This window comes from Eublepharis macularius, chromosome 8 (genome assembly GCF_028583425.1).
Source record: "Eublepharis macularius isolate TG4126 chromosome 8, MPM_Emac_v1.0, whole genome shotgun sequence".
Taxonomy (NCBI): Eukaryota; Metazoa; Chordata; class Lepidosauria; order Squamata; family Eublepharidae; genus Eublepharis; species Eublepharis macularius.
In genome coordinates this window covers 36,782,378-36,810,200 of record NC_072797.1, presented here as the reverse complement: position 1 = coordinate 36,810,200, position 27,823 = coordinate 36,782,378, and the positions used below count along the sequence as shown (strand labels likewise).

General features: G+C 42.1%; 1 protein-coding gene across 3 annotated transcripts in view; it reads right to left on the bottom strand.

Moving 5' to 3' along the window:
• SREK1 (splicing regulatory glutamic acid and lysine rich protein 1) overlaps nt 1-27,823 on the bottom strand; it is a 54,797-nt gene that overhangs the window by 10,764 nt on the left and 16,210 nt on the right. For all 3 annotated transcript variants that reach the window (XM_054986474.1, XM_054986475.1, XM_054986476.1), the window contains 5 exons: nt 27,460-27,624; nt 25,695-25,873; nt 22,819-22,949; nt 21,068-21,176; nt 126-245 (listed from right to left, as the gene is read on the bottom strand). In XM_054986474.1, coding sequence (XP_054842449.1) covers nt 126-245; nt 21,068-21,176; nt 22,819-22,949; nt 25,695-25,873; nt 27,460-27,624 — 704 coding nt within the window. The remainder of the gene's footprint in view (nt 1-125; nt 246-21,067; nt 21,177-22,818; nt 22,950-25,694; nt 25,874-27,459; nt 27,625-27,823) is intronic.

The following is a 27,823-nucleotide window of genomic DNA, read 5'->3' as shown; positions in this document are numbered from 1 at the left end:
AGCCTGCCTGAATTACAAGCCATCCGCAATTCTAGTCAGTAGGATTTTTTCCTAGTCAGGATTTGTCTTACATCATTCAATGCCTGACAACGACTATAACAACAGCATAATTAGAGTAACCTCACCGAGAATGGGAACGGCTTCTGGACCTTCGTCGTTCTTTAGATTTTGAACGCTTTTTGGTTGGAGTTCTGGATCGGAGTCTCTCCTTCTGACTAGAGTGTGATCTGTTGCGTGATCTACTCCTATAGCACATAATAATAGAAAATAAAAATTGTATGAATTCATTATTTATAATTCATGAAAGACATTTTATAATGTGCACTTGGTAACCTAAAGTACTTTACAAAGTTTTTGAATTAAAAAAACCCCTTGAATTATTAATAAATGTCTAAAAATATAATGCAAAACCAGATTACAGGAATCAAATAGTGATGCAACTGAAAAAATTATTGAGAAAGGCAACAAGCTGACAGATGTTCAGTTTATAAGCTTGTAATATGGGCTAAAGGACACCTTTCAATAACATCAGTGTGAAAATGAGCATAAAGGGACTCCAGAGACTGAAAATAGCATTACAGTCCCTTCCTTATTCAGCCCTGAATTTCTAAACAAGGTTGGAAAAAATATAGGAAACACTAAGTATGTAACAATACTGAAATGAGAAATTATTAATAGTACTGCCACAGGGGTAGCCATGTTAGTCTGTAGCAGCAAAATAAGGCAGAAGTCCAGTGGTACCTTAAAGACTAAAAAAATTTACTCCAGCATAAACTCTCATGATTTCTTCATTAGATGCACCTGACTTACAAAAGCTTATGCTGGAACAAATATGGTTAGTTCTTTAAGGTGCCACTGAACTTCTTTATTAACAGTACTGCAGAGTTTCAGAATACAATGGACACAATCGTCATCCTAATCTTTATTTAGTAAACTTTGATGCACAGAAAAGTGTGTAGCAAATTTAGTACTGAACACAGTAACATAAAACTGCAGAACTTAAATTCTCCCTTTTGCTGCTGTATGCAAACTAAGGAATAGGCAAACCAGGATTCAAATTAAACATGATACTGGCAGGCAAAAAAAAAAAAAGTTATCTTGCACATTCATGCCAGAGATCCATAGTCTGAGGTGCTGTGCTGGTGTGCTGCACGTGTAGCAGCACAGTGTGAAAGACTGAATGGATAAAGCTTGCTTAAACATCAGATTTACATTCAGCCAGGGAGTAAGGAGTCAAGGCAGTAAAGGGAGAAGCTACGCTAAAGCTTCTGTTGTGGTTCATACAAGAGGCATTAAAAGTACCTTTGCCTAGAATTAAGGATCTTTAACATACAACTGAAAATCAGCCATTTTCCTTCAGCCCATGTCACTTTCTTCTACCAGCGTCATCACCTCTGCTATCACAGTAGTACAATATTGGCTCTTCAGAACACCAGTGCAGATCTTTCTTTAGGTATGTGAGGAATTATACACACACTGTACTGATCTCCCCAACCTAATAACCCATACATTCAATTCTGATCATCTAGTTTTTCACAGAAAGAAAATATTTACAAAACATTGCAATGCAGTCTTCATTTATTTTCAACATATAACAATAAAAAATTAAATTCATTCATTCATTCGATTTTTAGTCTGCCCTCCCCGCTAGGCGGACTCAGGGCAGAATAGAGCATTTACATAAACAATAAAATATTACATTTAAACATTATATAAATAGGCACTAAAACATATCATATAATAAAACATCCTACTCAGATGGCGACAAGAGAATAGTAACCATAAAGTGCTGCATTTTAGGCTGGCCCATAGGCTCACATACAGGGTGGTGGACAGGTGTTTTATGTTTTGTTTTATTTCATGTTTTACGTGGCCGGCGTGGCCCAGCCTAGCCTCCACCATAGGCCTGGCAGAACATCTCTGTTTAACAGACCTGGCGGAAAGATAACAAATCCTGCTGGGCCCTAGTGTAGTGTAGAGAGAGTTCCACCAGGTCTGTGCCAGGACTGAAAAGGCCCTGGTTCTGGTCGCGGCCAGGTGGGCCTCCCTTGGGCCAGGGACCACCCAAAGTTGCTTATTTGTTGAACAACGTGTCCTCTGGGGCAATGTTCCCTCTAAGCGGTGCAGTGTTGTGAGCCGGAAATCCAATTTGTGAGCAGCAACTTGCAAGTTGTGAGTGCGCCTTTTCGAAAACCAGAATCCATTTGATTAAAAGACTTTTGATTTAGGTTGTCTGAGGCATTGGTACTGGGTGCCATCAATATGTTGATGACACCCACTTAGGCATGTGGTTCTCAAAAGCTTATGCCTCAATAATGTTGGTTAGTCTTAAAGATGCTACTGGACTCTTTACTATTTTGCAACTACAGACTAACATGACTAACTCCTCTGGATCTATGGAGAAGAAGAATTGTGCATCATCCAGCCCCGTAATGCACTCACTCTCTGGCTATTCCCTTCTATGTTTTACATAGAAAGGTGTTGTGAAGCAACATCAGGCAGATGAGCTTCAGTAAGGGTTCCTCTTTGCCCACAAGCAAATCCTAAACAGAATGTGATGGGCAGTCATCCCTCCCTCTACCTCTGCTCTGTCTATTGGCACTTCCTGTTTCTTCTGTGGCCAGGTCTGCAGAAAGAAGAAGAAAGCTGGCTGAAGTTGCAGGGGGAGCACCTATTTAGCTTCCAGCTGAGAGCTGCTCATTGGAACAGCCTAGAACTGGCCTTTAGTCACCCTAGAGGCTTCATGGCTTTAAAACTCTTTCCTTTTCTCTTTATGAGTTATGGTCATGGAATCTTTGAAATGAAATCAAGTCATAAAGTGTAAAGTCAGCACTGAAGTCCTGCCTTCTCCTTGCTTGCCATTCTGTTTTATTACACTGTATTGCAATGATCTATTCTCCCCTAAAGATATAAGCAGAATGCCATTGATGTACAAAAATACTGGTAAAACTGAGGCCGCAGCTCCCCACTCCCCATGGAGTAATTTAACTAGAGGACAGCCTGTCTTACCAGCCCGGGTAAAATTTCCAGATTCAGACCCTAGCTCTGTTATGAATTTTCCTTTCCATGCAAGTCTTTGTGACTGGGAAGTCAATTTTTTGATGGCATGTAAAATAAATTACCTTAGTCATGAATTTACACACACACAAAAAGAGTATTTCCCTACCTGGAGCTGGCAACCCTAGAAGTGTGAAACACCACCGCCATCTCCTTCTCCTCCTCCAGCACCCGCGCTGGGCCAGAGAGGCTTCTCGGTGGGCTGGTGAGAAATAGCATGGGTGCCTGTCGCTGCCGCCTTTTCCTCCAGCACTGGGCCAGAGAGGATGCTTGGCGGGCTGGCGAAAGGCCTTGGGGATGCCCACCGTGGCTCCTCTTCCATACCCAGCAACGGGCCTGGGGAAGGCCGCGTGGATGCCTGCCGCAGCTCTTTCCTCTGAGGGGCTGGGGAAAGGCCGTGTCGGCGGCTGCAGCGCCTCCTCCAGAGCCCAACGAGGGGCCTGGGAAAGGCTGTGTGGGCGCCTGCCACAGCTCTTCCCCCAGAGCCTGGCGAGGGGCTGGGGAAAGGCCGTGCGGGTGGCCCACCATGGCTCTTCTTCCAGAGCCCGACAAAGGGCCTGAGAAAGGCCGCATGGGCGCCTGCCACGGCTCTTCCTCCAGAGCCCAACGAGGGGCCGGGGAAAGGCCACGCGGGTGCCCACCATGGCTCTTTTTCCAGAGCCTGGCAACGGGCCTGAGAAAGGCTGCGCGGGCGCCTGCCTTGGCTCTTCCCCTAGAGCCGGTGAGGGGCCAGGGAAAGGCCGCGGGCGCCTGCTGCAGTGCCTCCTCCAGACCCTGGCGACGGGCTGGGGAGAGGCTGCCTGGGTGCCTGCCATGGCTCTTTCCCCCCAAGCCTGGCGAGGGGCCAGAGAAAGGCCGTGCAGGCGGCTGCTGCGGTGCCTCCTCCAGCACCTTGCGAGGGGCTGGGGAAAGGACGCACAGGCGCCTTCCGCGGCTCTTTCTCCCAAGCCTGGTGGGGGGGCTGGGGAAAGGCCACACAGGCGCCTGCTGCGGTGCCTCCTCCAGAGCCTTGCGAGGGGCTGGGGAAAGGATGCGCGGGCGCATTCCGCGGCTCTTTCCCCCAAGTCTGGCGGGGGGCTGGGGAAAGGATGTGTGGGTGCCTGCTGTGGTGCCTCCTCCAGAGCCCAGCAAGGGGCTTTGGAAAGGCTGCACAGGCACCTGCTGTGGCTCCTCCTCCAGCACCCAGCGCCTTCCGTGCGCTGAGGCTTCTCAGCTCTGCGCTGAGTTGTGACAATTCCTGCACCGTAGCGCAGGAGCTCACGTTTGCGGGAACCCTGCTCTGGGGTACATACAGGGAGAGGCGGTCCCGTAGATATACTGGGCCCAGTCCCCGTAGGGCTTTATAGGTCAATATCAAAACCTTGAACTGGACTCAGTACTCAACTGGTAACCAATGCAGCTGGCGAAGTATAGGTGTTATGTGTTCCCCAATTGGGACCCTTGCAATTACTCGCGCAGCCGCATTTTGGACCAACTGTAGTTTCTAGATCAGGCCCAGGGGAAGCCTTGCGTAGAGCGAGTTGCAGTAGTCTTATCTGGAGGTGACTGTTGCTTGGATCACTGTAGTCAGGTCGTGGGTAGATAGGTAGGGGACAAGCTGCCAGGCCTGTCTTAGATAGAAAAATGAGGTCCGCCAACCACTGCAACCTCCATAGTCAGGGAGGCATCCAGAATCACCCCTAGGCTCCCAGCTCTTGAAACCAGCACAAGTGGTGCCCCATCAAGAGCAGGGAGTCGGAGTCCCATACCCATGGACCCCAGACCTACATGCAGGAACTCTGTCTTCATGGGATCTAATTTCAATAGACTCTGCTTCAACCACCCAGTCATAGCTTCGAAGGCACACTCCAAGACATCCAGGGCTGAGTTGGGCTGTCCGTCCATCATCAGTTATAGTTGGGTGTCATCAGCATACTGATGACACCCAAGTCCGAAACTCTGTACCATCTGGGCAAGGGGGCGCATATAGATGTTAAACAATAGTGGGGATAATATTGCCCCTTGAGGGACACTGCACATCAATGGGTGGCGGGATGACAATTTCTCCCCAAGCGCCTCCCTCTGTCCCCAACCATGGAGAAAAGAGACAAGCCACTGTAAGGCAGTCCCTCGTATCCCCACATCAGCAAGGCAGCGGGTCAACAGATCGTGGTCGACCATATCAAACGCTGCTGACAAGTCCAATAGTATCAGCAGCGCTGATCTGCCATGATCAAGCTGTCTTCGGAGATCGTCCATGAGGGCGACCAGCAATGTCTCTGTCCTGTGTCCTGGGCGGAAACCAGACTAGAAGGGATCTAGAGATGAGGAATCATTCAGGAAATCCTGCAGCTGCTTCACCACTGCCCGCTCAATCACCTTGCCCAGAAACAGGAGGTTCGAGACTGGGCGGTAATTGAACAGGTTGGTGGGATCCAAAGATGGTTTCTTCGAGAGAGGCCTAACAACAGCTTCCTTCAACGCTCTGGGAAAAACTCCGGAGCTCAAGGACGTGTTAACAATGGCCTCCAAAGCAGCCCATAACCCATCTACGCTGGCCTTCACCAGCCATGAGGGACACGGGTCCAAGGAGCATGTGGTAGGCCTCACCACTCGCAGGGCCCTGTCCATCTCATCCCCAGAGAGTGGACTGAAATGATCTAATATCAGCCCAGTAGATGGCCAAGGGGCATCCAGTTCACATACTGCATCAATTGTAGCTGGTAAGTTGCAGTAGAGAGATAAAATTTTATCAGCAAAAAAGCTCCCAAAAGCCTCACAGCTAATACCCGAATTCAGAATGTGACGGTCTCCCTCTGATAGGGTGACCAAAGACTGGACCACATTGAACAATTTTGCTGGACGTGAGCTAACTGATGCAATGGAAGCCACATAGAAATCCTTCTTTGCAGTTTTCACCACCATCTCATAGGCTTTTATAAACGTCTTATAAGATGATCTTGCGTCTTTGTTGCGAGATCACCGCCACACTTGATCAAGCTGTCTTAGCTCCCACTTCATCCGCTGTAGCTCCTCTGTATACCAGGGAGCCAGTCTGGTGCGGGAACGAAGAGGGCGACGGGGGGGCAATTGCACTGATGGCTTCGGAGAGACAGACTTGCCAGTCTTCCACCAGCTCATCCAACGAACCGCCAGGGTGTATCAGATCCCGCAGAGCATTCTGGAAACCAACTGGATCCATAAGTCTCTGCGGGTGAGCATAAATGAGCTCGCTGCCCTTGCAGGGTGGGGGGGCAGCATATCCAGCTCAGCCTTCAGAACCAAGTGGTCTGACCATGGCACCAGTTCAACTGTTTCCAGATCTACATTTATCCCGATCATGAAGATCAAATCCAGCGTGTGGCCTGCTTTTTTTTAAATAATTTTTATTGGATGGGTCAATATATAATCAATTACAAATACAAATACATTCCATTTCAATTCCCCTGTGTATATTTCCCCCCTCCCCTCCCCCCTTTTCAATAATGACTTCCAACAGCACTCCAACCCCCCTTTATTAATAATACCCTATTTCTATACTAAAGTTGTTCTTTTCTTATTATTAGTAAAGATCTTAATTATATCTTATCTTACTTAATTTCTTTAAAACCCCTCAAAATACCATAATTGTCCCTTAACATCCCATTTCTTTTCCATGTATTTTTTCAACTTCTTCCAATTTTCCAAAAATGCTTCTGGATCTTGCTCCTTCAAATTTCTTGTTAGTTTGTCCATTTCAGCCATGTACAACAATTTCCTTGTCCATTCTTCAATTTCAGGTATTTCTTCTCTCTTCCAGTACTGAGCATATATTATTCTAGCTGCTGCTATCATATAATATAACAATATCTTATCATTTCTATTAACATCTTCCAAATGCAATGATAATAACATTTCTGGATGTTTTGCAACATTATAACGAAGTATCAAAGACATCTCAGTACATATTTTGGTCCAAAAGTCTCTAGTCTTACGACAAGTCCACCACATATAAAATAGAGAACCTTCATGCTCCTTACATTTCCAACACTTATTAGATAGCTTCTTATTAGCTAAGGCTAATTTTTTCGGTGTTAAATACCATCTATATAACATTTTATAGCCATTCTCTCTAATACTTTCCTTAGCATCACAAAGAACTTTCATCTTTACTCTTGGTTTCTTTCCTGCCCACACAAATTCCGATATCATCTTCTGCCATTTTTCAAATTGTTTTCTGTCTTTTACAATCGGTATTGTTTGCATTAGGAACATCATTCTAGGCAACATGTTCATTTTAACTGTGGCAATCCGACCTAACCACGACAAGTTTAGTTTATTCCATTTTATCATCTCTCTCTCAATTTGTGTCCAGAGCTTTTCACAGTTATTCTTAAATAAATCAATATTTTTAGCTGTCAGTTCTATTCCCAAATATTTAGTCTTATGTACCACTTCACAGTTTATTATTTCACTTAGTTCCTGTTGTTTCTTCTTGGTCATGTTATTAGTTATTATTTTTGACTTCTTTTTATTTATATAGAAGCCTGCCAAATCTCCAAATTCCTTAATTTTTTCCAGTAGTCTTAGCACAGTTTGTAGTGGATCTTCTACTATAAACATCACATCGTCTGCAAACGCTCTTAATTTATAGGAAGATCCCTTTATTTTTATTCCTCTTATGTCATCATCTTCTCTGATCTGCCTTAGTAATATTTCTAAGACCATCACAAATGACAACGGTGATAGTGAACATCCTTGTCTTGTACCTTTTCTTATTTCACACTTCTTTGTCAGGTCGTCATTGACATAGATTGTCGCTCTTTGTTCCTTATATATTGTTTTTACTGCTTCTATAAATTCTTTGCCTAGGTCCATCTTTTCCATTGATGCGAACATAAAGTCCCAGTTCAAGTTGTCAAAGGCCTTCTCTGCATCTGCAAAGAAAAAACCAACTTCTTTGTCTGGTCGCTTATCAAAATATTCAATGGCATTTATAACCACTCTCAAGTTGTCCTTTAGTTGTCTGTTTGGTAGGAATCCAGTCTGGTCTTCTCCTATAAAGTCCATTAACCATATTTTAAGCTTGTCTGCTAATATTCTTGCCATTATTTTATAGTCATTGTTTATAAGCGAAATTGGTCTGTAATTTTTCACATCTGTCAAGTCTTGTAATTCTTTCGGGATCAAAGCAATACTCGCTTCATTCCATGTATCTGGAAGTCCTTTTCCTTGAAGTGTATCATTCATTATATTTTTTAATATCGGTACAAGGTCTTCCTTCATTGCTTTGTAGAATTTAGCAGTGATCCCATCCGGTCCTGGTGCTTTTCCAATCTTTGCTGCTTCTATTGCTTGTACAATTGCTTGTACAATGGTATGTATCCCATACCATTTGGATTGAAACTTCATTGTTATTATTTATTTGAAAAAAATGTTTTGTCTCCTCTTTCAAATAGTTCAAGTTGTCCTGATTTTGTAATAGATCTTCATTTATTCTCCATCTTACTTTTCTCCGACCCATTATTGCTTTCCATAATATTGGATTATGGTCTGAACTCACCCTTGGCAAAATTTCCACTTTTTTTGTACTTAAAGCTAGTTCCTTTGATGTCCAAATCATGTCTATTCTTGAAAATGATGAATGCCTCGTGGAGTAGTATGTGAAGTCTTTGCCTTTGGGATTTTCTTTTCTCCATACATCCTCAAGTTGTTCTTGCTGGACTAATTCGAAAAATATTTTTGGTAACTTTCCAGATTTTTTGTTACCTCCCTTTATTTTCCTGTCTATTTGTAAATCCACAACACCATTGAAGTCTCCAGCCATTATCATCTGGTCATATGAGTCTTGATCCAATTTGTCCATTATTTATCTATAAAACTGGTCTTTTGCACTGTTGGGTGCATAGAGACCTATTATCAATGTTTTTTTGGCATTTACATTAATTTCCACCGCCACGTATCTTCCATTCTGATCTTGAAAAATTAATTTAGAGTCTATAGTCTCTTTAATATAAATCACTATTCCTTTTTTCTTTTGGTTGGACAATGTTATATATTCTTTTCCTAGTTGTTTATTTTTTAGATATTTAATATCTTGATCCTTAACATGTGTCTCTTGTAGACAAATTATATTGCAGTTTTGTTTTTTTAGCCAATTAAAAATTGTTTTTCTCTTTTGGGGTGAGTTTAGTCCATTTACATTCCACGATAATAATTTGTATTCCATTATGTTAAATTCTTAATGGTCTGGGAAAGTCCTCCACATTTTCCTCAAAAAACTTTTCCATCTGCTCTCTTGTTTTGATGATGACTCTTAAAGCTTTATAATAAAAGCTTAGTCCTTCTGGTATTTCCCATCTGTATCTGATATCCTTTTCTCTTAATTTCTGGGTCAGCTCTCTATATTTTTTCCTTTCTAGGAGAATCCTTTTTGGCATTTCTTTCATAATCTGGATTCTGTTTCCCTCCACTATTAAGGGATCTTCAAAATGCCTTTTGATAATTTCCTCTTTCATTCTTTTTGTCACTAATTGGACAATAATATCTCTTGGTATCTTCTTTCTTCTTTCTTCTTGTGCATAAGCTGAGTTGATTCTGTATGCCAGATCCATATTTGCTGATATATCCTGTTTATTTAAAAATTCTACCAGAATTTCTGTCATTTGTTCTTGTGCAGTTTGCGTATCCGATTCCTATACGCCGCAAAATCTTAGTTGCCTTTCCGTCACCTTGCATTCCATCAATGCCATTCTCTCTTGCATCCCTTGATTTTCCTGCTTTATATTCATTGCTAAATCCTTAGTCCTTTGCTCAACCTCTTCAACTTTTTTGTTGGTTGCTTGCAATTCCTTTTATTCCATCTATATTTTTTGCCAGTCCCGCTACTTCCGCCTTAATAGCATCTTTCATATCTTTTAAATCTTTTGAAAGCATTTCCTGCACTTTTTCCAGCAATTCTTTGTGATTCTCTGCAACTTTTTTCTAATCCTTCAATTGCTGCATCTACTGAGGCTTGCCATTCTCTGTCTGCTTTTTTTGCTGCCATCGTAGGACTCGGCTTCACACCTCCCCATGTATCCGCTCTTTTCCTTAAATCCATTTTGAATTCTTTTAGTTCCTCTCTTATTTCAATATATTTAAATAACTTTTATTTAACAGTTAAAAATAGTTCCTTTGGATTCCAAAATGTCGGGCGTTTTTTCTCTATGGTTTCTTAGCCGCTCCTCTATGGTTACTGGCTTCGCTTCATACCTCACTTAAAATGACATGCTTCCTGTTCCTGTAGTCTTTGTAGCCTTTCCAGTACTTCCCTTGTTTTGCTTCCAGGTCTTGCTTCTTCTAGTCGGTCTTCCTGCTTCCTGCCCTCTGCTGTCTTCTCTAGGCAGCACGTTGTCTGCTCCACTGTTTACTTCCCGTCTCGCGATGCTTCCACTAGTCCACACCTCCTTTCTCATGCTGGCTATCTCTCTTCTAACCACAAGTATGTATAAACAATATTTCTTTTAACTTTTTTAGCCCTTAAAACTTCACCAGCGTCCAAAATTTTACTCAATAATTGATCCTTGATGTTTACTCTATTAGATTCTGTCCTTTTAAATTTTTTATCCTGGTCTTTTCACTGCTGTTTTGATTTGCAAAGTCCGATAATGATCTTTACCTTTCGACGATTCTGCGGGTTGTCTGTGCTGTTTCCTTCGCTTATAGTTGGTTAAAGCTGTTACTGGAGCTTGGTTTCTGACGATCTTATGCCAATTAAATGGCTCCTGAGGCACTGCAGAGTTAGTAGCTCGCCCTTCTCCGAGGGGACCTCAAGGTGGTGGGGAGAATCCTTGATTCAGAACCGCCCCCTCACCGAGATCACACTCTCTCGGGGTGCGCAGCGTTCAAGCCCAACTTCTCCCTGAAGTTGGGTTGGTAGCAGGCATTCCAGCACCTCGCTTTCCAAAAAGACAGTGCCCCGGACAGCCCAGATCACTAGGCTGCTTCAGATCCCCATTAATCCCAAACTGTAAGTCCCCAGCGTGTGGCCTGCTTGATGTGTGTGTGTGTGTGGGGGGTCAAAATAATTTGGGAGAGTCCTACTGCAGCCATGGAGGATACCAGGTCCGCAGCCTGAGTGGATGTTGAAGTCTCCCAGGACTATCAGTCTCGGGTACTCCAAGGCCCACCCTGCTATTGCCTCTAGCAGGTGCAACAGGGTATCTGATGGTGCACTAGGCCGACGGTACACCACACAGATAGCCAAACTCTCTTTGGCACCCTACACTAGGCCCACACAGTCAATGCCAGAGACCTCTGGGGCGGGGAGCAGCTTGAAGGAGAAAGCCTCCCAGACAAGAATCACCACCCCTCCCCCCGGCCTCCTGTTTGGGACTGATGGAGGACCAAAAACTCAGGATGGGTCAGTTCTTTTAACGCAACTATTTCACCCTCCCTTGTATTTACTACTAAAGGCAAACATTATTTGTTAAACAAAATGTATCTACAGGTTCCATGAAAATTCCTGACCCATGTTGACTAACATCATCCTTTTAAACCTTGCTCATGTTCCATCTTTTTCCACCACTGCCATTTCTCTATTCTTCTGCTTCATTTAAATAGCAATGAAAGGATCATTTTTTGATCAAACGTGTAACCCTCCCATAATCTCATCCCATATATACAATCATGAACTTAAAAGTTTCTATTTTAATTCTGTTGATTTTTAAATTAATATTCCAATAGACCGACATGGCTGCAAATTTTTATTTTTCTGGCCCTTTTCAAAATCATGAATATTCTCCATGAAGTCAGTTTCTCTTTTCAACAGTTTTCAGAAGTCATTTTCTCAGTTTTTTCCCCTCATGGTAATGGGACTGAAAATTGGGCCACTAGGACCCCTAATCTCCAGGACCTAATGAACAGTGCTGTTTCCCTACCTCCCATGTTTGAGTCTTGGGTAGGACCATTCACATGGTCTTATTTCCAGCCACTTTCTATTCTGGCTTTGTCTTCCATGCCCATGCTTGAGCCCTTACTCAGTTTCGTCCCTCTAGCTTGAGTATACCTCCTTTCCCTTCCCCAGTCCCAGGACCCACCTATTGCCTGTGCTGGGCTGTCATGGAGATAATATGGGTGGCTGGTAGACTGCTGTGCTGATCTTCCTCTCCACTCTGGCTAAGGAGGAAGGCAAACTCATAAAAAGAGTCTTTGGCAAGGAGGAGGAATGAGGATACTTAATGAAGGTTCAGGGAAGCTGCTATAAGCCCATCACCATGAGGGGAACTGAAAATGCATTGTAGATCATGCCGACGGTCATATTTAAATGGACTTTGTGTTTCTTGCTGACCCAGGCACTCCTCAAGAGCAGAGACTCTAGGTCTGGGAGCTGGACTCTTGGCTGCCAATATTCTTGGTAAGAAAGGCCTCAAAAATCTTTTTTCAGGGGTTCCTGCATTCTCCCTTGTCTCCACATGACAAAAACGTAACATTTAAATTAATCTAGGGTTTGATTGGTTGGTGATACTCTTTGGCCAATGGAGCATTCAGGACCACATCATTTATGGCAGGGCTCAGCAAATCCCAGGCCAATCTAGTGCAAGGTTGGTATATTTTGAAGACAGGAGAGACTCCCTTAAAAGGCAATGTGGTGCTGCAGTTAGTGTATTACACTAGGATATGCAGGACCTGGATTCAAACTCCAAATTGCTGTGAAGCTTGCTGGATGACCTTGGGCCAGCCACTGCCTTTCAGCCTAACCTACCTCACAGGGTTATTGTGAGAATGAAAGGAAGAAGGGAGATCTATGCATGCTGCTTTGAGCTCCTTGGAGCAAGGTCAGGATTAAAAGATTCTTAACAGATGAAAGCAATAGTCTTCAACCTTTCCAGAGTCAGGATTCACACCTTGATGGCAGTATGGGACCCACTGAAATACAAGCACAGACATGAAAGAAAGAGGAGCAGCCAGATACTTCGAACCTTCTTTCACAAAGCAGCAAAAAGTGTCAGCTGGATAGGGATTCTTCAAGAGTGAGCAGGTGGGCTATGTTTGGGGTTATGAGACCTGCCTGGACAAAAGCTGCATGGAATAGTGTGCTGCAATAAGGAGAGGAATTGGCGGAGGTTGGAAGAAAAAGCTTGTTGGATCCAACCACAAGCATTTTTATGATTTCACATCTTGTTGTGTGGCTTTAAAATAAATGTGAATATGTAAACTTAACATCACCATTCAATGGTGGTGGATGAATTCATTTCTTAACCAGTTTGTCATGGATATCGCCAGACATATAAGGGAACTCTTGCTGAATTTGACCAAGAAGATCATAGAGGATGTGTCTGCATACAGAAACAGAGCTAGCCTGGACTCACAGCTAGACATGCAAGAAAGGGAGTTTAGAGTCCCACAATTAGACATGGGCACAAGTCATAATATGGAACAAATATTGTGACGAAACTGGCCTTCTCGCGCTTTGAGAAATGCATATCGTGGGGGGCTGAGGTTTCATGAAATCCACCATCTTTTGGGCCGTTTTGTGAGTTTCGCGATCGATTCATAATGCCAGACAGGCTGGTGCCAATCTATTGATTCTCTAGTCAACGGAGGGCAGGAAAGTCTGCAGATCTTTCATTGCCCAATCTTAGCCCTCCAAACCCTGATAGGCAGCTCTCTCTGCCATTTTGCCCTATACAGTTAGGGGCTGTATAGCCCTCCAAACCCTGATAGGCAGCTCTCTCTGCCATTTTGCCCTATACAGCAAGGGGCAGGGGATGGCTACTGAGGAGATGGGCCTTCTGTAGCCATGGGAACACCAATCTCTTCCCTCCAAACCCTGATGGGCAGGTCTGTCTGCCACCAAGAAAGCACCTGTTGTGCTCTATGTGAGCATTTCTTATTTAAGGCACAGCTCTGCCTTGTGCTTTCAGTTTCAACACAGACAGAGGAGAGGCAAGATCTGATGTTGCTGGAATTTGGGAGTGAGGAAGTTGAATTAGAAGCTTTTGGAAAGAGAGAGTGGAGATCTTTTGGGAAGCATTTGGGAGCTTGGATTTGGAAGTGTGCTGGGAAGGTCTTTTGAAAGTGGATTTGGAAGTATGCTGGGAAGGTCTTTTGGGTGAGGGTGCCTTTTTTCCTCCAACCCCCCCCCCTTTCTCAGGCCTTTGCCTGGCTCTCGGTCCTAGCTTGACTCTGAGGCCTCTGGTAGCACTTCTCTGCCCACTCTTCCTGATCAACGTATTGCAAACTGGGAGGTGGGTGGACGAGAGCCTGCTGGAGTCTCCCTGCAAGTTTGGCATCTCCGGGTATGAAGGGGGCCGTTCATGCCCTGGGTTCTGACGAGTCACGAAACTAACGAATCGTTTTGGCAAACGTGTCAATTTTGTAACATTTTGTAATTTTCAATTCGTGGATCGTGACAAAACACGAAACTCGTTTAGTTTTTTTCCCATTTCATGCCCATGTCTACCCACAATAGAATAGCCTTAAAGGAGGACATGAAACAAAGGAATAACAATTAGTTTGACACTGGCATCATTATATGCACCAAACAACAGCCAAAAGAATTTTATGAGTTATTTCCAGAAATAACTAGATTTTCAAGAAGGAGAGACCCTAATTTTTGGAGATATGAATGGGGTCCTGGATCCGAAAACTGACAGATCTACATATAGTATTCAACTATATGTCAGCTCTGGAGTTGGAGGATGTTTGGAGATGGTTACACAAAAAAGAAAGAAATTATACCTTTTTCTCAGACAGACATCAAACATACTCCAGAACAGATATGTGTTGAATATCTAATAGTCTTCTGACAATGGTAGACAAAGCAGAAATTCATCCAAGGACTTTAGCAAAACCATAATATACAAAGAGGGAAATGACCCACTGATACCACAATCATATAGACCCATCTCCTTATTGAATGTGGACTATAAGATATTTACAACAATAATGGCTAAAAGATTAAGAAGATGCATCTCAGAAGTAATTAATGGAGATCAAACTGGCTTTGTTCCAAAGAGGTATATGAAAGATAGTATCAGATATCTCAATGCAATCGAATACCCAAGAAGAAAATGAGGAAAAACTGCATTTATGTTTCTAGATGCTGAAAAAAGCATTCAATAATGTGTCTTGGAAATTTCTTATGAAAGCACTGCAAAGAATGAATTGTGGGACTGAGTTCTTGAACTGGATCCAAAGTATTTACACCAACCAGCAAGCTGCAATCCTAGTAAATGGTTCGTTTCCAAAGAAAATTGAAATAACAAAAGGAACATGGCAGGGATGTCCAATATCACCATTATTGTTTATTATTGCTTTGGAAATATTGGCAGTAAGAATTAGGCAAGACAGAAGAATTGTTGGAATAAAGGAGGGGAAAAAGATATATAAAATAAAAAGCTATGTATATGATATGGTCATATCACTGACACATTCAAACAATTCCCTGACTTATGTAACGGGACAAATATTAAGATTCGGACACTACTCTGGATACAAGTTGAATAAAAAGAAAACAAAGATAATGTTACTTTCGACAACAAGGAACTAGAAGAGATTGAAAAAATAACAGTCTGTGCTATTACTACAAAGCCAGTAAAAGACTTGGAGATAAATGTATCAGCACAAAATGAGAATCTTTATAAGGATAATTATAAAAAAGTCTGGACAAGAATTACTGAAGATCTGCAAAGATGGAAAAATTGATTATTTCATGGCTAGGAAGAATCTCTGTTGCTAAAATGAATACTTTACCAAAATTTAATTTATTTCAAATGAGCCCAATTCATATAGACTAAAAGATCTTAAACAAGTGGCAGGAAGTAATAAATGACTGTATGGAAAGGGGAAAAAACAAGGATAAGATTTAAATTATTACAGGATGACAAAAAAACGAGGACTGGCAGTACTGAACATCAAATTGTATCACCAAGTGGCAGCACTAGTCTGGATAGCATATTGGATTACAAATCTAAGTAGCAGACACATCAAACTGGAGATAGTGGATGCTAAAGAAGGCATCCATTATTATTTATGGCTTAAGAAATCATTGAAATCTATTAAAAAACAGGACGGGACCCATATACTAAGAGATGGACTGCTTAAAACATAGACTGAGCCCACCGAGTTCCCCACTAATGTCGCCAATAAATGCCTGTTACGATGCTGCCACTAGAGATAGAATTGATCAGGTTCTAGAATAGAAATATCATGTTAAAAGAACAAACTCTTAAAGAAGGCTGTAGGTTAATAGAAAAAAACAATTTGAATTATTAGTATCTGGTGATATGAAGCATCTATTAGGGAAAATTTATAAAATTTTATTGTAAAACCACACAGAAGAGGAACAAGTTAAAACCTGTATGATAAAATGGATGAAAAACTTCGGAGAAACTATTTCAATGAACCTATGGGAAGATCTACGGACTAAAAATATAAAATGTGTAGGCTGTCAGTTACTAAGAGAGAACTGGTACAAAATGTTTTTTAGATGGTATGCTACTCCCAAAAACATTGTGAGAATCAGTAAGGATTATACTGGACAGTGTTGGAAATGTCAATGCACAAATGCAACATTTTATCGTATGTGGTGGACATGTAAGAAAGCACAAAAATATTGGATAAAGATACATGAAGAGATGCAGAAGATTTTCAAGCTCATATATGAGCTAAGTTAAAAAAACATGCTATTAAACATTTTACCAAATAATGTCAGAAAAGAACAGGGAGACCTTTTTTGTTACATGGTGACAGCAGCAAGAGAGCTATATGCCGTGAAATGGAAAGCAGATATGTGCCCTGATGTGTCAGAGTGATAGATAAGATCTATGAATATGCATCAATGGTTAAATTAACTTTTTATGTACATAATAGACCAAAAGTTGAATTTTGGGGAAAATGGAAGGATTTCTTTGACTATTCAGGCTAAAATTAAGATTAATTAAGGTAACTTGATACAAAGATAAGAAGATAAAACACAGGGAAATGGTTAACTAAAATAGTTGGTATTAAATTATGTATGTATAAGTAACCAAGGAGAGGGAAGGAGAGCTATTACACAATTAAGTTTTATTATTATATATTCTGATTGTTTTTTATATTAGTTTAATTTTAAATGTAGTGCTTGTAAAAGTTTTTATGCACTTTCTATTGCTATGTCTTTTCTTTTTAAATAAAATTTCTCTATAAAAAAAAGATACTATTTGTTGAGGCCCAGTTGTGGAGAGTGTCTTAAGAATGGCAAGAATGTCCAACTTCACAGAAGTGAAAATATGATTCAAGTATGGGTGTATTGGTTAAGGCCAAAAAGATACTTATAGGTATGAGAAACTTGTAATTGACCATATATGCTGTTTGAAGTTATATAATGAGTTACCCAAGATGGTATGCCCTTATCAAGTGGGACAATTAGCCATTGTTAGATGATGCTAAAATCCTACAAATATGGGAAACTGAATGCATCAGGAGCTCTTTTTAGAAGGGGCTCCTTGCCTGTGATCTATTTACCTTTGGGGTAAGAAACCTTTATGGACTCATGTAATTAATTGCTCTTCTTTAATGATCTATGTAGCAATGATGGATGATATGATTTTCTGTTGACTGAATAGTTATGTTTTAATAAAAGCTTAAAATGGAAGCATAAATTCTCTTATAGTATCTACTTGTGTACTGTATCCCATAATGGACCTAAAACACTGTGGCGTACCTCTTGCCAGGAGTTAAACAATCTGATATAGAAAAACTAACTAGACTGTCAGCAGTCAGACCCCCCTCCTCATGCTAAGAAGGCAGTTTATGGATGGAATATCATAAACACCCCTTCCTCGTATATCACAAGTCCAAGGCACTGCCAAGCCCAGAGCAGATGCCAGCCAGTGAGAGCCTAGAAAACTACCAGAGTGTGAGTCAGAATGGCTGATTGACTGATGCCCCTCCACGCCTTGGAGAGAGATGTGTAACATAGAGCAATGAGGCTCCCAGGAAACCCCTGACTTATCTTGTCAATGCCCAATCTCACTTCCCCACACCCACCTATCCTAATCAAAACTATTCAGCAAACCTGGTAGCTTTTCCTGTCCTGTGCTTAAAGGATCATCAAACACTTTTTGGAGCAAAGATGTCAGCCTGCCCCAGGGAGCATTTCACTCTATAACTGGCCCCCACAGCCATGTGCTGTGTGTGTGTTCTGGATCTGCCCGCAGGCCCTCAAATCCATTTGGGCTTCTTCTCTTCTATTTGTGAAACACTGGTTGTTTTGCTGCCTCCGCAGACCTCTGCTCTTCAAGACTGTTAACTATTGCCCTCCCTAAAATGGCTTTCTCTCATTTTCCTCCCTGATTTTCTTAGTTAGTCTTGTGTGTGCTGTGAGTGATTTTCTGCATGTTTGCCTTTTATTCCTCTTTAATAAAAACCTTTCCCAATGAACATCTGCCTGAGTTATCTGAGAATTCTCTAAGGGAATAATCCCGTAAACATAGGTGGAGAATCTCAATCACCCCCTCTCGCTTGCCTCCTTAATGCTAATTCCCCCAACTAATTAAGATTTGGGTAACAAGACACGTAAGTCTTAAATGCATGTCTGTATCTGCATGTCCAGCGTCATCCAGAACAGATGGCTTTCCCCACTGGCTCCAATATTCCATTAAAAGGAACTTTTAAAAGCAATAATAGAATTTTTAGTAGTAGCTTTCAGCTGCGGTGGATGACAACCAGGAGTATCCATGCATTTATATATATGCTACAACGCTTTAAATCCACTAGAACCTTCTCAGTGAAGCACCCATTAATATCTCTATTTTGTTACTAACAATGTGGGTGTGTGTGAGATCAAAACGGCATTTAAAAGCCTATGTCCTTCATTCTGCAAGTGTATACTATATTATTTCTGGGCGTTATTTTAAAAAGCAGTCATAAATCACAACTAGTAGAACTAGACTGCAAATAACAAACCACCTAGATATTCAATTACAGGCCAAATGCTCTTTCAGCCGATAATTTTCCAATGATTCTCTACTACACCATGGACATAATGTGATGTTGGATGCCAACAGAATATACACACCCCTTTTAGGAGAAAGAAGCTTGGAAACTGGCCTCTATGGATAGGAACCTCCACGTGGAATGGCCATCATACACAATCTATTATGTCCACAGTAGAGAGGAGAGCAATTACTCACTCCATCACAAGCAGAAGCTCATCCATAGATATGAGAATCTGCCCAAATAATGAAAGAGGGTCATTACAAGAGTCCTATTTTTTATTTTGTTTAGTAAGCACCCAGACTATCATCACAGTATACAATACACTACAACACCGTAAGTGAAGATACTGTTCATGAACCATCATATGATGCCAATATGCTAATTTATCGCATCATTTGGGCAAAGACATTGGCCTATCATCCCGGTGTATACATTCATAATCACCTCTATAGATTGTCCAAAGTTCTTCTGCACAGGAAACTACTTACAAACTGTTTTTTTGCAAAGGAATCTCAGTGTACTTGTTTAAATACCTCCTCAACCCTCTTCTTTACCACAACACTCATTAGGCATAATAGGATCTTGTGCGCATGCTGAAGTAATAGCAATCCCCCAAATCCATTTATATTTTGAATCATAAAATATTCAACAGAAATAACACTGCCCTCTGATAAGGTTTTCCAAACTGTCATTTAGCTTGTCAAATATACTGCTTGTCATGGCAGACAATATTTTTTTTGTTTTCTTGCAATGTATAATTTTTTTTAAAAAAAGTACTGTACCAACAAGTATAAAAACGCATTCTAGTCTTCACACCGTAAAATGTTATTATCGTCACCATGTGGTCACCTCAGAGGATTTGAAATGTGAAACAAAATACACATAAGAAGAACCTCTGACAACGTGCAATATATAAATCTATCAGGAAACAGCAATAAAATCTGTACTGCTAAGATCGTGGACAATCATGGGAATGTGATGAAATGGATGACCATTAAATGTTACCCAAAAAAATCAACATGACCTAAGAACTAAAATTAAACATTTAACTGGAATCTGGGGATCTTTTCTCAAAGGGAACAGGTTTCAGATTGAAACTATTAAAACTTGGTTGGCTACCACCTCAGGGTTATTATCAATGCTACTGACTAGGGCTGTGCGTTTCGGCTGTGCGCTTCGGAATGGTTCGGTATTCCCCGAAGCGGCGCCAGCATACCGAAGCAAAGCTTTCCGAAGCATTCAGAAATGCTCCGGGGCTTGTTTAAAGAGCCCCGCCGCTTGCAAGCAGCGGCGGGGCCCTTTAAACATTAACCACCCACCTCCCCCACCACCTATCTTGTGGTGGCTCCAGGCCGGCTCCTCTGCCGCCTGAGCCTGCGGGGTGGTGGGGAAGGCCAGAGCTGCCTCCTCCGGCCCTTCCTGCCCCTCAAATGGCCGCGGCGTGCCAGCGCCGCAGCGGCAATTTGAGGGGCAGGAAGGGCCAGAGGAGGCGGAGAAAGCCCTTCCTGCCCCTCAAATGGCCGCCGTGATGCTGGCATGCCTCGGCCATTTGAGGGGCAAGAAGGGCCAGAGGAGGCAGCTCCAGCCTTCCCCACCACCCTGGTAAACCCGAAGCAGGAATACCGAATCTACCCACCCTTGCACAGCCCTACTACTGACTTCTGTGGACTTTAAAGGGTGTAACTTTGCTTATAATGGCACTGTAAGTTACCTAAACCCTCAGGAAAGTAAGGCTTTCTCCCATTTAAAAAGCACACAGGCAAACAAATTACAAAGCACAAACACAGCTGTATCATGTTTTTAATTTCAGCACAAATGCTTTTCAAAGTAAATTTGATTTATAACATCCACATAGCGCCCTCTGTTTTTGAGTGTACTCCAAACAGCCTGATCCAGTTATAATTATTTGGTAACATGGCCCAAGGCCATTTTTCTATGGCCAATGATTGGCCTTGAGAAATAAGGCTCCCAAAATGTAAGTCTAAGAAGTTCTTCATTTAACTGGTCCACTTACAGTATTTAAATTATAACACAGAAAGGAAAGAGCAACTACCACAATATGTGACAAATTTCAAATATTTTCTACCTGTGATTTGAGCGCGATCTTTTCCTTCGAGATTTTGAACTAGATCTGGATTCTGAACGTGAATGGGAGCGCGATCGACCACCTTTTCTTTCACTGCTCTTTCCAGACTCTGAGAGAAAAAACGACTTTGCAGTGTAAGCTCAGAATATTTAAAGATCCCAGCTAACAATCTGGCACAAGTGGAATGTACCACATATATTTCAAGGGGCCTACTCTCTGCACATCTTCCTTCTTTGCAAAAATCCTTCAGAAACATCCAAGAAAGTCATTGCATATATTCGCTGAGTGCAGCCATCCTGCAGCAGTACACATAAACCAGATAATTATAAACAGCTAGCTAAATAAGGAATGGGACTAATGTTGCTGCCACAATGCACAAGATTAAAACGTTCTTTTGGCAAAATTTAATTCAGAGAGAAACACAAATTCTGAGACAGTTCGAAAAGCTACCCAGAAATCGCAAATATTTAGCATTGTATTTTATTGTCAAAGCACTATTACAATCCAACAGCTTATGCCTGCAACTTTGAAAAGTTAGGCTTGGCCTAAAGACCACCCTCCCACCATGGGCAGAAGCACATTATAGAGGGGAAATACTAATATTTTAAAAAATTCTCGTTATATCCAGTTACTACACAAAGCAGTAGATTGGTTAATTCTTTGGTTGTCATCTTTGCTAAAAGGTTAGTCAGATGGCAGTTATTCTTACAGTCAACATCTTTTCATGAATTGTTTGTCTAGTTCAAATTCATATGAGGAACTCCAGCCAAACAACAGTACCAATTGTATATAGGGCAGCAGAGGTCATTTTTGAATTTGGATCTCGAATGAAAATGAAATTAGAATCTCAGTTTCAGAAGTGTCCAGTTCTGTGTAAGCTGGTTAAGGTAATCACAAATAGTTTAAGGCTACTTCCTTCTTTTTTATTTATCTGAACTCATACTATATTAAAATAATAACAAGTATGCTATTTCATTAGAGTAACAAATAGCGCTTCATGACTTGCTCAGGTGTAATTGTACAAGTGAGTAATACCACAGAATGTTCAGAAAGAACCCAGTAGAATTTGTGAAAGGAAGGGCATGGAAGCAGAAAGGCTTAAGGATAAGAAGCTGAGTGGGACAAGTCCCTGAAATAAGGTAACAATGAGCTTCAATGATTAAGCAGGGAGAGGGGAGGGGAGGAAAAATAAGGTAGAGAAGACAGGGAGTTGGAGAAAGGAATGACTAGCATGAAGAAAGGGAACAATCCCGTAATATGGCCATTAAAAGAAATATACACCAGTGATCCTCAGTGTGGTGCCACGGCACCTACCAACGTGTTTCCTGGTACTCCTGTCTTTCCCTGCAAAGATCCGTTCTGCAAAGCTCATGAACCACTCTAGGCTTTCCTCCGCCTCAACAAAACAGGCAGTGCTCCAGAATACCCATGCAAAAACAGCTGCCACCATCATAGGAGGACCTCCAACCTCCTGCAGGGGCAACAACTTTAGGGCCCCCTATGCTACAAAAAGTAATACAGCTTTTAGATTTAAAAGAACTTTGACAATAGAAAACAATGCTATCAGGTGCTAAAGCAACACTGATTTAATTCTAAGTACTGTCACAAAATTGATGAGTCACATTTGTTTTTAAGTTTACTACATCATTTCATAACAGCCTTTGTTAATTTTTAAAAAAATGCTCCTCAAAGTACACAACAGGATTCACGCTCGTGGAGATACTTTTCTAACAAAGCAAGTCAAATCCTACCTGGTTCAATTGCTGCAGATATAAAAGACTGAGCTTCCCGTACTCTCTTCATCACTTCTTCCAGTTCCTTAGCAGCAGCTTGTGGTGTCATTTCAGGAGGCTTCACTATTGCATTATTGGAGTGATTGATTCTAAAACAAACATGCAGATTTCATTTAGCACATCCACAATCTCGCATGCATAACTGAGTTAAGACATATGAAAAAGATGCAAACTTCATGCTCAAATATCACATATATTATTTTTACAGTGCCACAGTGCTCAATCTCTCATTTACTTCTCCCCCCTCCATTTCATAATAATCTCTTTTTAAAGTCTGTAAACCCTCTGCCAGATTTAACCTGACTAATGTACAACATTTAGAGTATGAGAAATGTTATAAATATGAATCAATTACAAGTACTTTGTTGGCAGATAAAATTAGATCTCAGTTCATGTAAAAATAACTTAATTTCAACTGAGATGGATACACTTAGGTTTGCAACACTTAATGTTGGATTGCTTTTACCCTTCACAATTGTTTTATCAGTTAGAACTGCAAAAAATACATTATGATTATTTTATATTCTTTCCTGGGTTTTGTTTTTTCTTCATGTAATGGTATTGCTTTTTATAACAACATTATAATAACATTTGATTTATATACCGCCCTTCAGTACAACTTAATGCCCACTCAGAGCGGTTTACAAAGTATGTCATTATTATCCCCACAACAAAACACCCTGTGAGGTAGGTGGGGCTGAGAGAGCTCCAGAGAGCCGTGACTAGCCCAAGGTCACCCAGCTGGCTTCAAGTGGAGGAGTGGGGAATCAAACCCGGCTCTCCAGATTAGAGTCCTACGCTCTTAACCACTACACCAAACTGGCTCTCTCTTTTTTATAGAAATGCACGTTGACTTTGGTCTGTGGTTTTTAGTAATAAGCCAACTATTATGAATCTTCCTTACTTTCACAAGCATCTTGTGTTTCTAAAATTCAAGCCTGCCAAGGAGGTATTGAGAAATGACAGATGCATTTTTATTAGGAATCGGTATCTTAAACCTTTGACCAGGGCAGTACATTATTATGGCAACTATTACAGCAGTGAGGACGGGAAGGCAACTTTCCTTGTTGGGAAACTCCCATAGGCCAATGATTCCCTGGAAAGCACCTAGGAACTGACTGCCACCACTCAGATACACCCTGAGAACATCTAGACTGACCTGCTGAGAAGGCACCCTTTCTGCACAGTACCAGACCAATAACAGGATGGACCAGGACCAAGGATCTCTATAGCAAGGGAGCAAAGGACTATTACAAAGCAAATGGGGGACAGCAGGTAGAGGATGCTGCTGAAGGTGATGTGACACAAACTTCTCCTTGCTTAGCAGCTACTGCTAAAAACAGTGAGATGACTGTTCTATGCACAGAGGGGAGTGAAGAAGAGTGACTTGCTCAAAGTTACCTGGCAGCCTGACTGAGAAGGAGTTATGGCTCCAAGGCAGGACACAACTGCATGCAGATGGTGCGAGATTCATATTGCAATCCTATGCAAAGGTACCACTCTTCTGAGCCCAATGATGTCAATGGGCTTACAAGGCGGTAGCCCTTAGGACTGCACAGCCAGAAACCAGCATCTCCAGTTAAAGGATCTCAGATAGCATGCCTTGGAAAAGATTAAGTTCCTGGAGGAGCTGCTGACAGTTAGATTAGACTAGGGGTGTGCGCTTCGCGTATCCGATTTGGGATAAATGCTCAAATCGGACCCAATTCGTAAAGACTCGGGGGTTCCAAATCAGGGCCAGCATGCTGGCCCCGATTCAGAAACTCCAAATCTAAGCTTTCCAAAGTGATTCGTATAGCTTTGGAAAGCTTAGGGGGCTTTAAAGTTTAACGGGCTCCCTCCCTCCTTCCCATCACCCCCCTTACCTGGCCCTTTGCTGCAGCACTACTGCAGCAGGGGCGGCAGCACGGGTGGTGGAGGCACCGGCTGCAGCCTTCCCCGCCGCCCCTCTAGCCACTGCTGCGATGGAAGAGGTGCTGCGGGGCCAGAGGCGCAGGCTGCGGCCTTCCCCACCGCTCCTCTGGCCGCTGCTGGAGAAGAAGAGGTGGTGCAGGTGCCGGAAGCACCGGCTGTGGCCTTCCCCGCTGCTCCGCAGGCCACTGCTGTGGTGGCAGAGGTGACACGGGTGTGGATCCCGCCTTTCCTGCCACCCAGTTGGTGTTTTTTCTGGCGCCACGGCCAGGTAAATGGGGTGGGGGTGGACAGGAGGACTAAGTGGGGGTGGGGGTGCTGGGAGACAGCTTCCCCCCTCACTTCGGTATGCTCTGAATATTTATGGAGCATATCGAAGCGATTTAAATACCTGAAGCTGAAGCAGCTTGCAAAGCAGCTTACAAATCATTTTCCCACTTTGGGTAAACCCAAAGCGGGAAAACTGAATTTTTTCCTCGTGCACACCCCTAGATTAGACAATTCTGAGCTTCATGGGCCAAAAGCCTTACTCAGTGTATGAATCAGTATATGATCATCCTACACTGACTGAAATTTCATATGTGCCCTATATAACAAATAACAGGTTTTATCAAATACTTTACTGTTAGTAAGTGGATTAAGGGACTACTATGACTAATATCATGGGGAAGCTCTGTCAGATAAAGCGTAACTGCATGCTAATGTAAACACATTTAGGGCTTAACTAAATGCAAAAGCCTTACACCAAGTTTATCCTCAACAGAAAAAAATTAAAAGTATTGATTCCAAAGTTTGTGTCTTTACCATAGCGCAATTCTCCAAGATTAAAAATAATTGCTAAATTGTAGACTACCACAGCATCGGGTGGTCCACACACAAAATCTGTCTCAAATAATTTAGACAACAGTTGTTCAGTTTCTTACTTCAGTGGCCTGTCTCCAAACACAACACCATTAAAGGCTAGGGCTCGAGGTACAGAATTTTGATCAGCAAATTCCACAAAAGCAAAGCGTGTTGGCTGAGTCTCATCTCCTGCCATCCGCACAAATTTGACTTCTCCAACTTGCTTAAAAAACTCAAGCAATTGATCAGCTGTCGTAGTCTGAAGGAAGAGAAAGCAGCTTAAGTCATTTGACATATGCGCATGTATAAGCCTACCTCTTGATTCGATTTGTTAGGCACAATGTACTTCTAGAGCCCCATCTTCTCTCTACCAGAACAGCAAGTACACTATCATTTTACTTTCTGCCTCAACTGAAGATAAGAGAACAAAATTTGCCTCTCAGTTCCTTACCCCAAAGGAGGCAGGTTGTCCATAGAACAGTGATTTTCAACTGTGAGGTAGGTCCCATTGGAGAATGTGAAGCATTTTGAAGAAGGAAGCAATATTACTAAAAGGAATAGCATAAGGATTCTGATGTGTTCTTCCTCCACCAGTGTAGCCCGAATGGAGTGAATGCCTCCTAACAGAGGGCCTTTATTTATCCACATTACACTGGGAATGGGAGATAGCATGCCTACTTTTCCATCACACCATGCTATTTAGGAAGAAAAGAATTCAGAAAGAGCCACTCTTTGTTCATATGTGACATAAGGAAGCAGCAACAGTGCTTCTAATACCAGCGTGAAATTTCTACCCCAATCTGTAGATGCCCATAGGCTTCAGCATGCGGTAAACACAACTGCATGCATTCATCTCTGCATATTTGCCTGTGGGGCAGATGACTGGTTTGGGGGTAGGGGGCCTAGTTTTAGTGACTAAATTCAAAAAGTCTGAACAAAAACACTACATAGATCTAACAGAACGTCAGCATTTTCTGTCAGAGAAACAATGCATCAGCTCAGTCTTCTCTCTTGTGACAATATGCAATTCTCTTTTTAGATGAACATTAAGAAGGTACAGGAAACAAACCATTTAAAGCATTCAGACCTATACCACCTTCACAAGCACAGATACGTCTAGGACCATTTCTCTTTCCTCTTCCTCCAAGGCTCATGTTTTTGGCATAGCTGTTTTGAATCATCCTCTTCACTGTTCCCTCTTTGTCAGGTAATTCCCTTCTAGCCTAACCCACAGATTCACTGGCCAAGAGAACTGCAACACTAGTTCCACTGTACCCAAGGGCCTGCATTTCTCAAAACCGCATCCTCCATGGGAAATCAATTCAGCAGTGCTGCAGGGGGACAACTCATACTGGGACCACAACATGGGGGTGGGGGAGAGCTCTTACTTTATTATGTGTTTTACTGAATGTTTGCATGTATAGCCTCCCCGCCCCAGACAAATAACTTCCCAACAGCTGTTTCAGGTCAGAAAAATGGCCAGGGGTGGGAGACAGAACCCCTGCCCCCAGGCCACAGGATCTATATGAATTAGGCCCTCGTGGTGCTTCTGAACTGACCTCCAAGCCAGCATCTTTCTGCAAGTCCCTCTGATCACCCAGCATATGTAATATGTAGTTTGGCCCTACAGGCTGCCTGTTACATACAGCACAGCTACCCTGTTTTATACAAGTTGAGAACAAAGCTTTTCCCCCCAGCTTCTACAGTGTGAAGCTGCATACAGTCCAATGCACATGGCATCAGTATCAAATGTTCTTTGGTTTTTTTGAAGATCACAACTGTCAGAATAATGAAACATTAATCATACTTTTCATCAATTTATCTATCACAACAAAAAACATTTACCTGAGAGTTCAAGTTTCCAACATACACAGTTCTTCTAATTTCATCAATTTTGGAAGGATCAACATTGCCCATAATGGGTGGCTGGGGTATGTCTCCAATGGTTGTAATATTATGGTCCAATGCTGCTGCAGGTATAGCTCCCAGTGGGCTAAGAGAAACACCAAGCTGAAAAACAGATAAAATGTTTTACAGAATGTCTTTTTACATTATGAACTAATAAACAATCCAGAGAATTTCAAAAGTAGAGAGATCAACAGCATAGGAAGGACCCAAAAGTTTCCAAGTCTCAATCTTAGCCCTTGCTTCAGAATGTCTGATTTGTATCCACATGGATACAAATGACCAGCTAGGAAAGTTAAAAGTA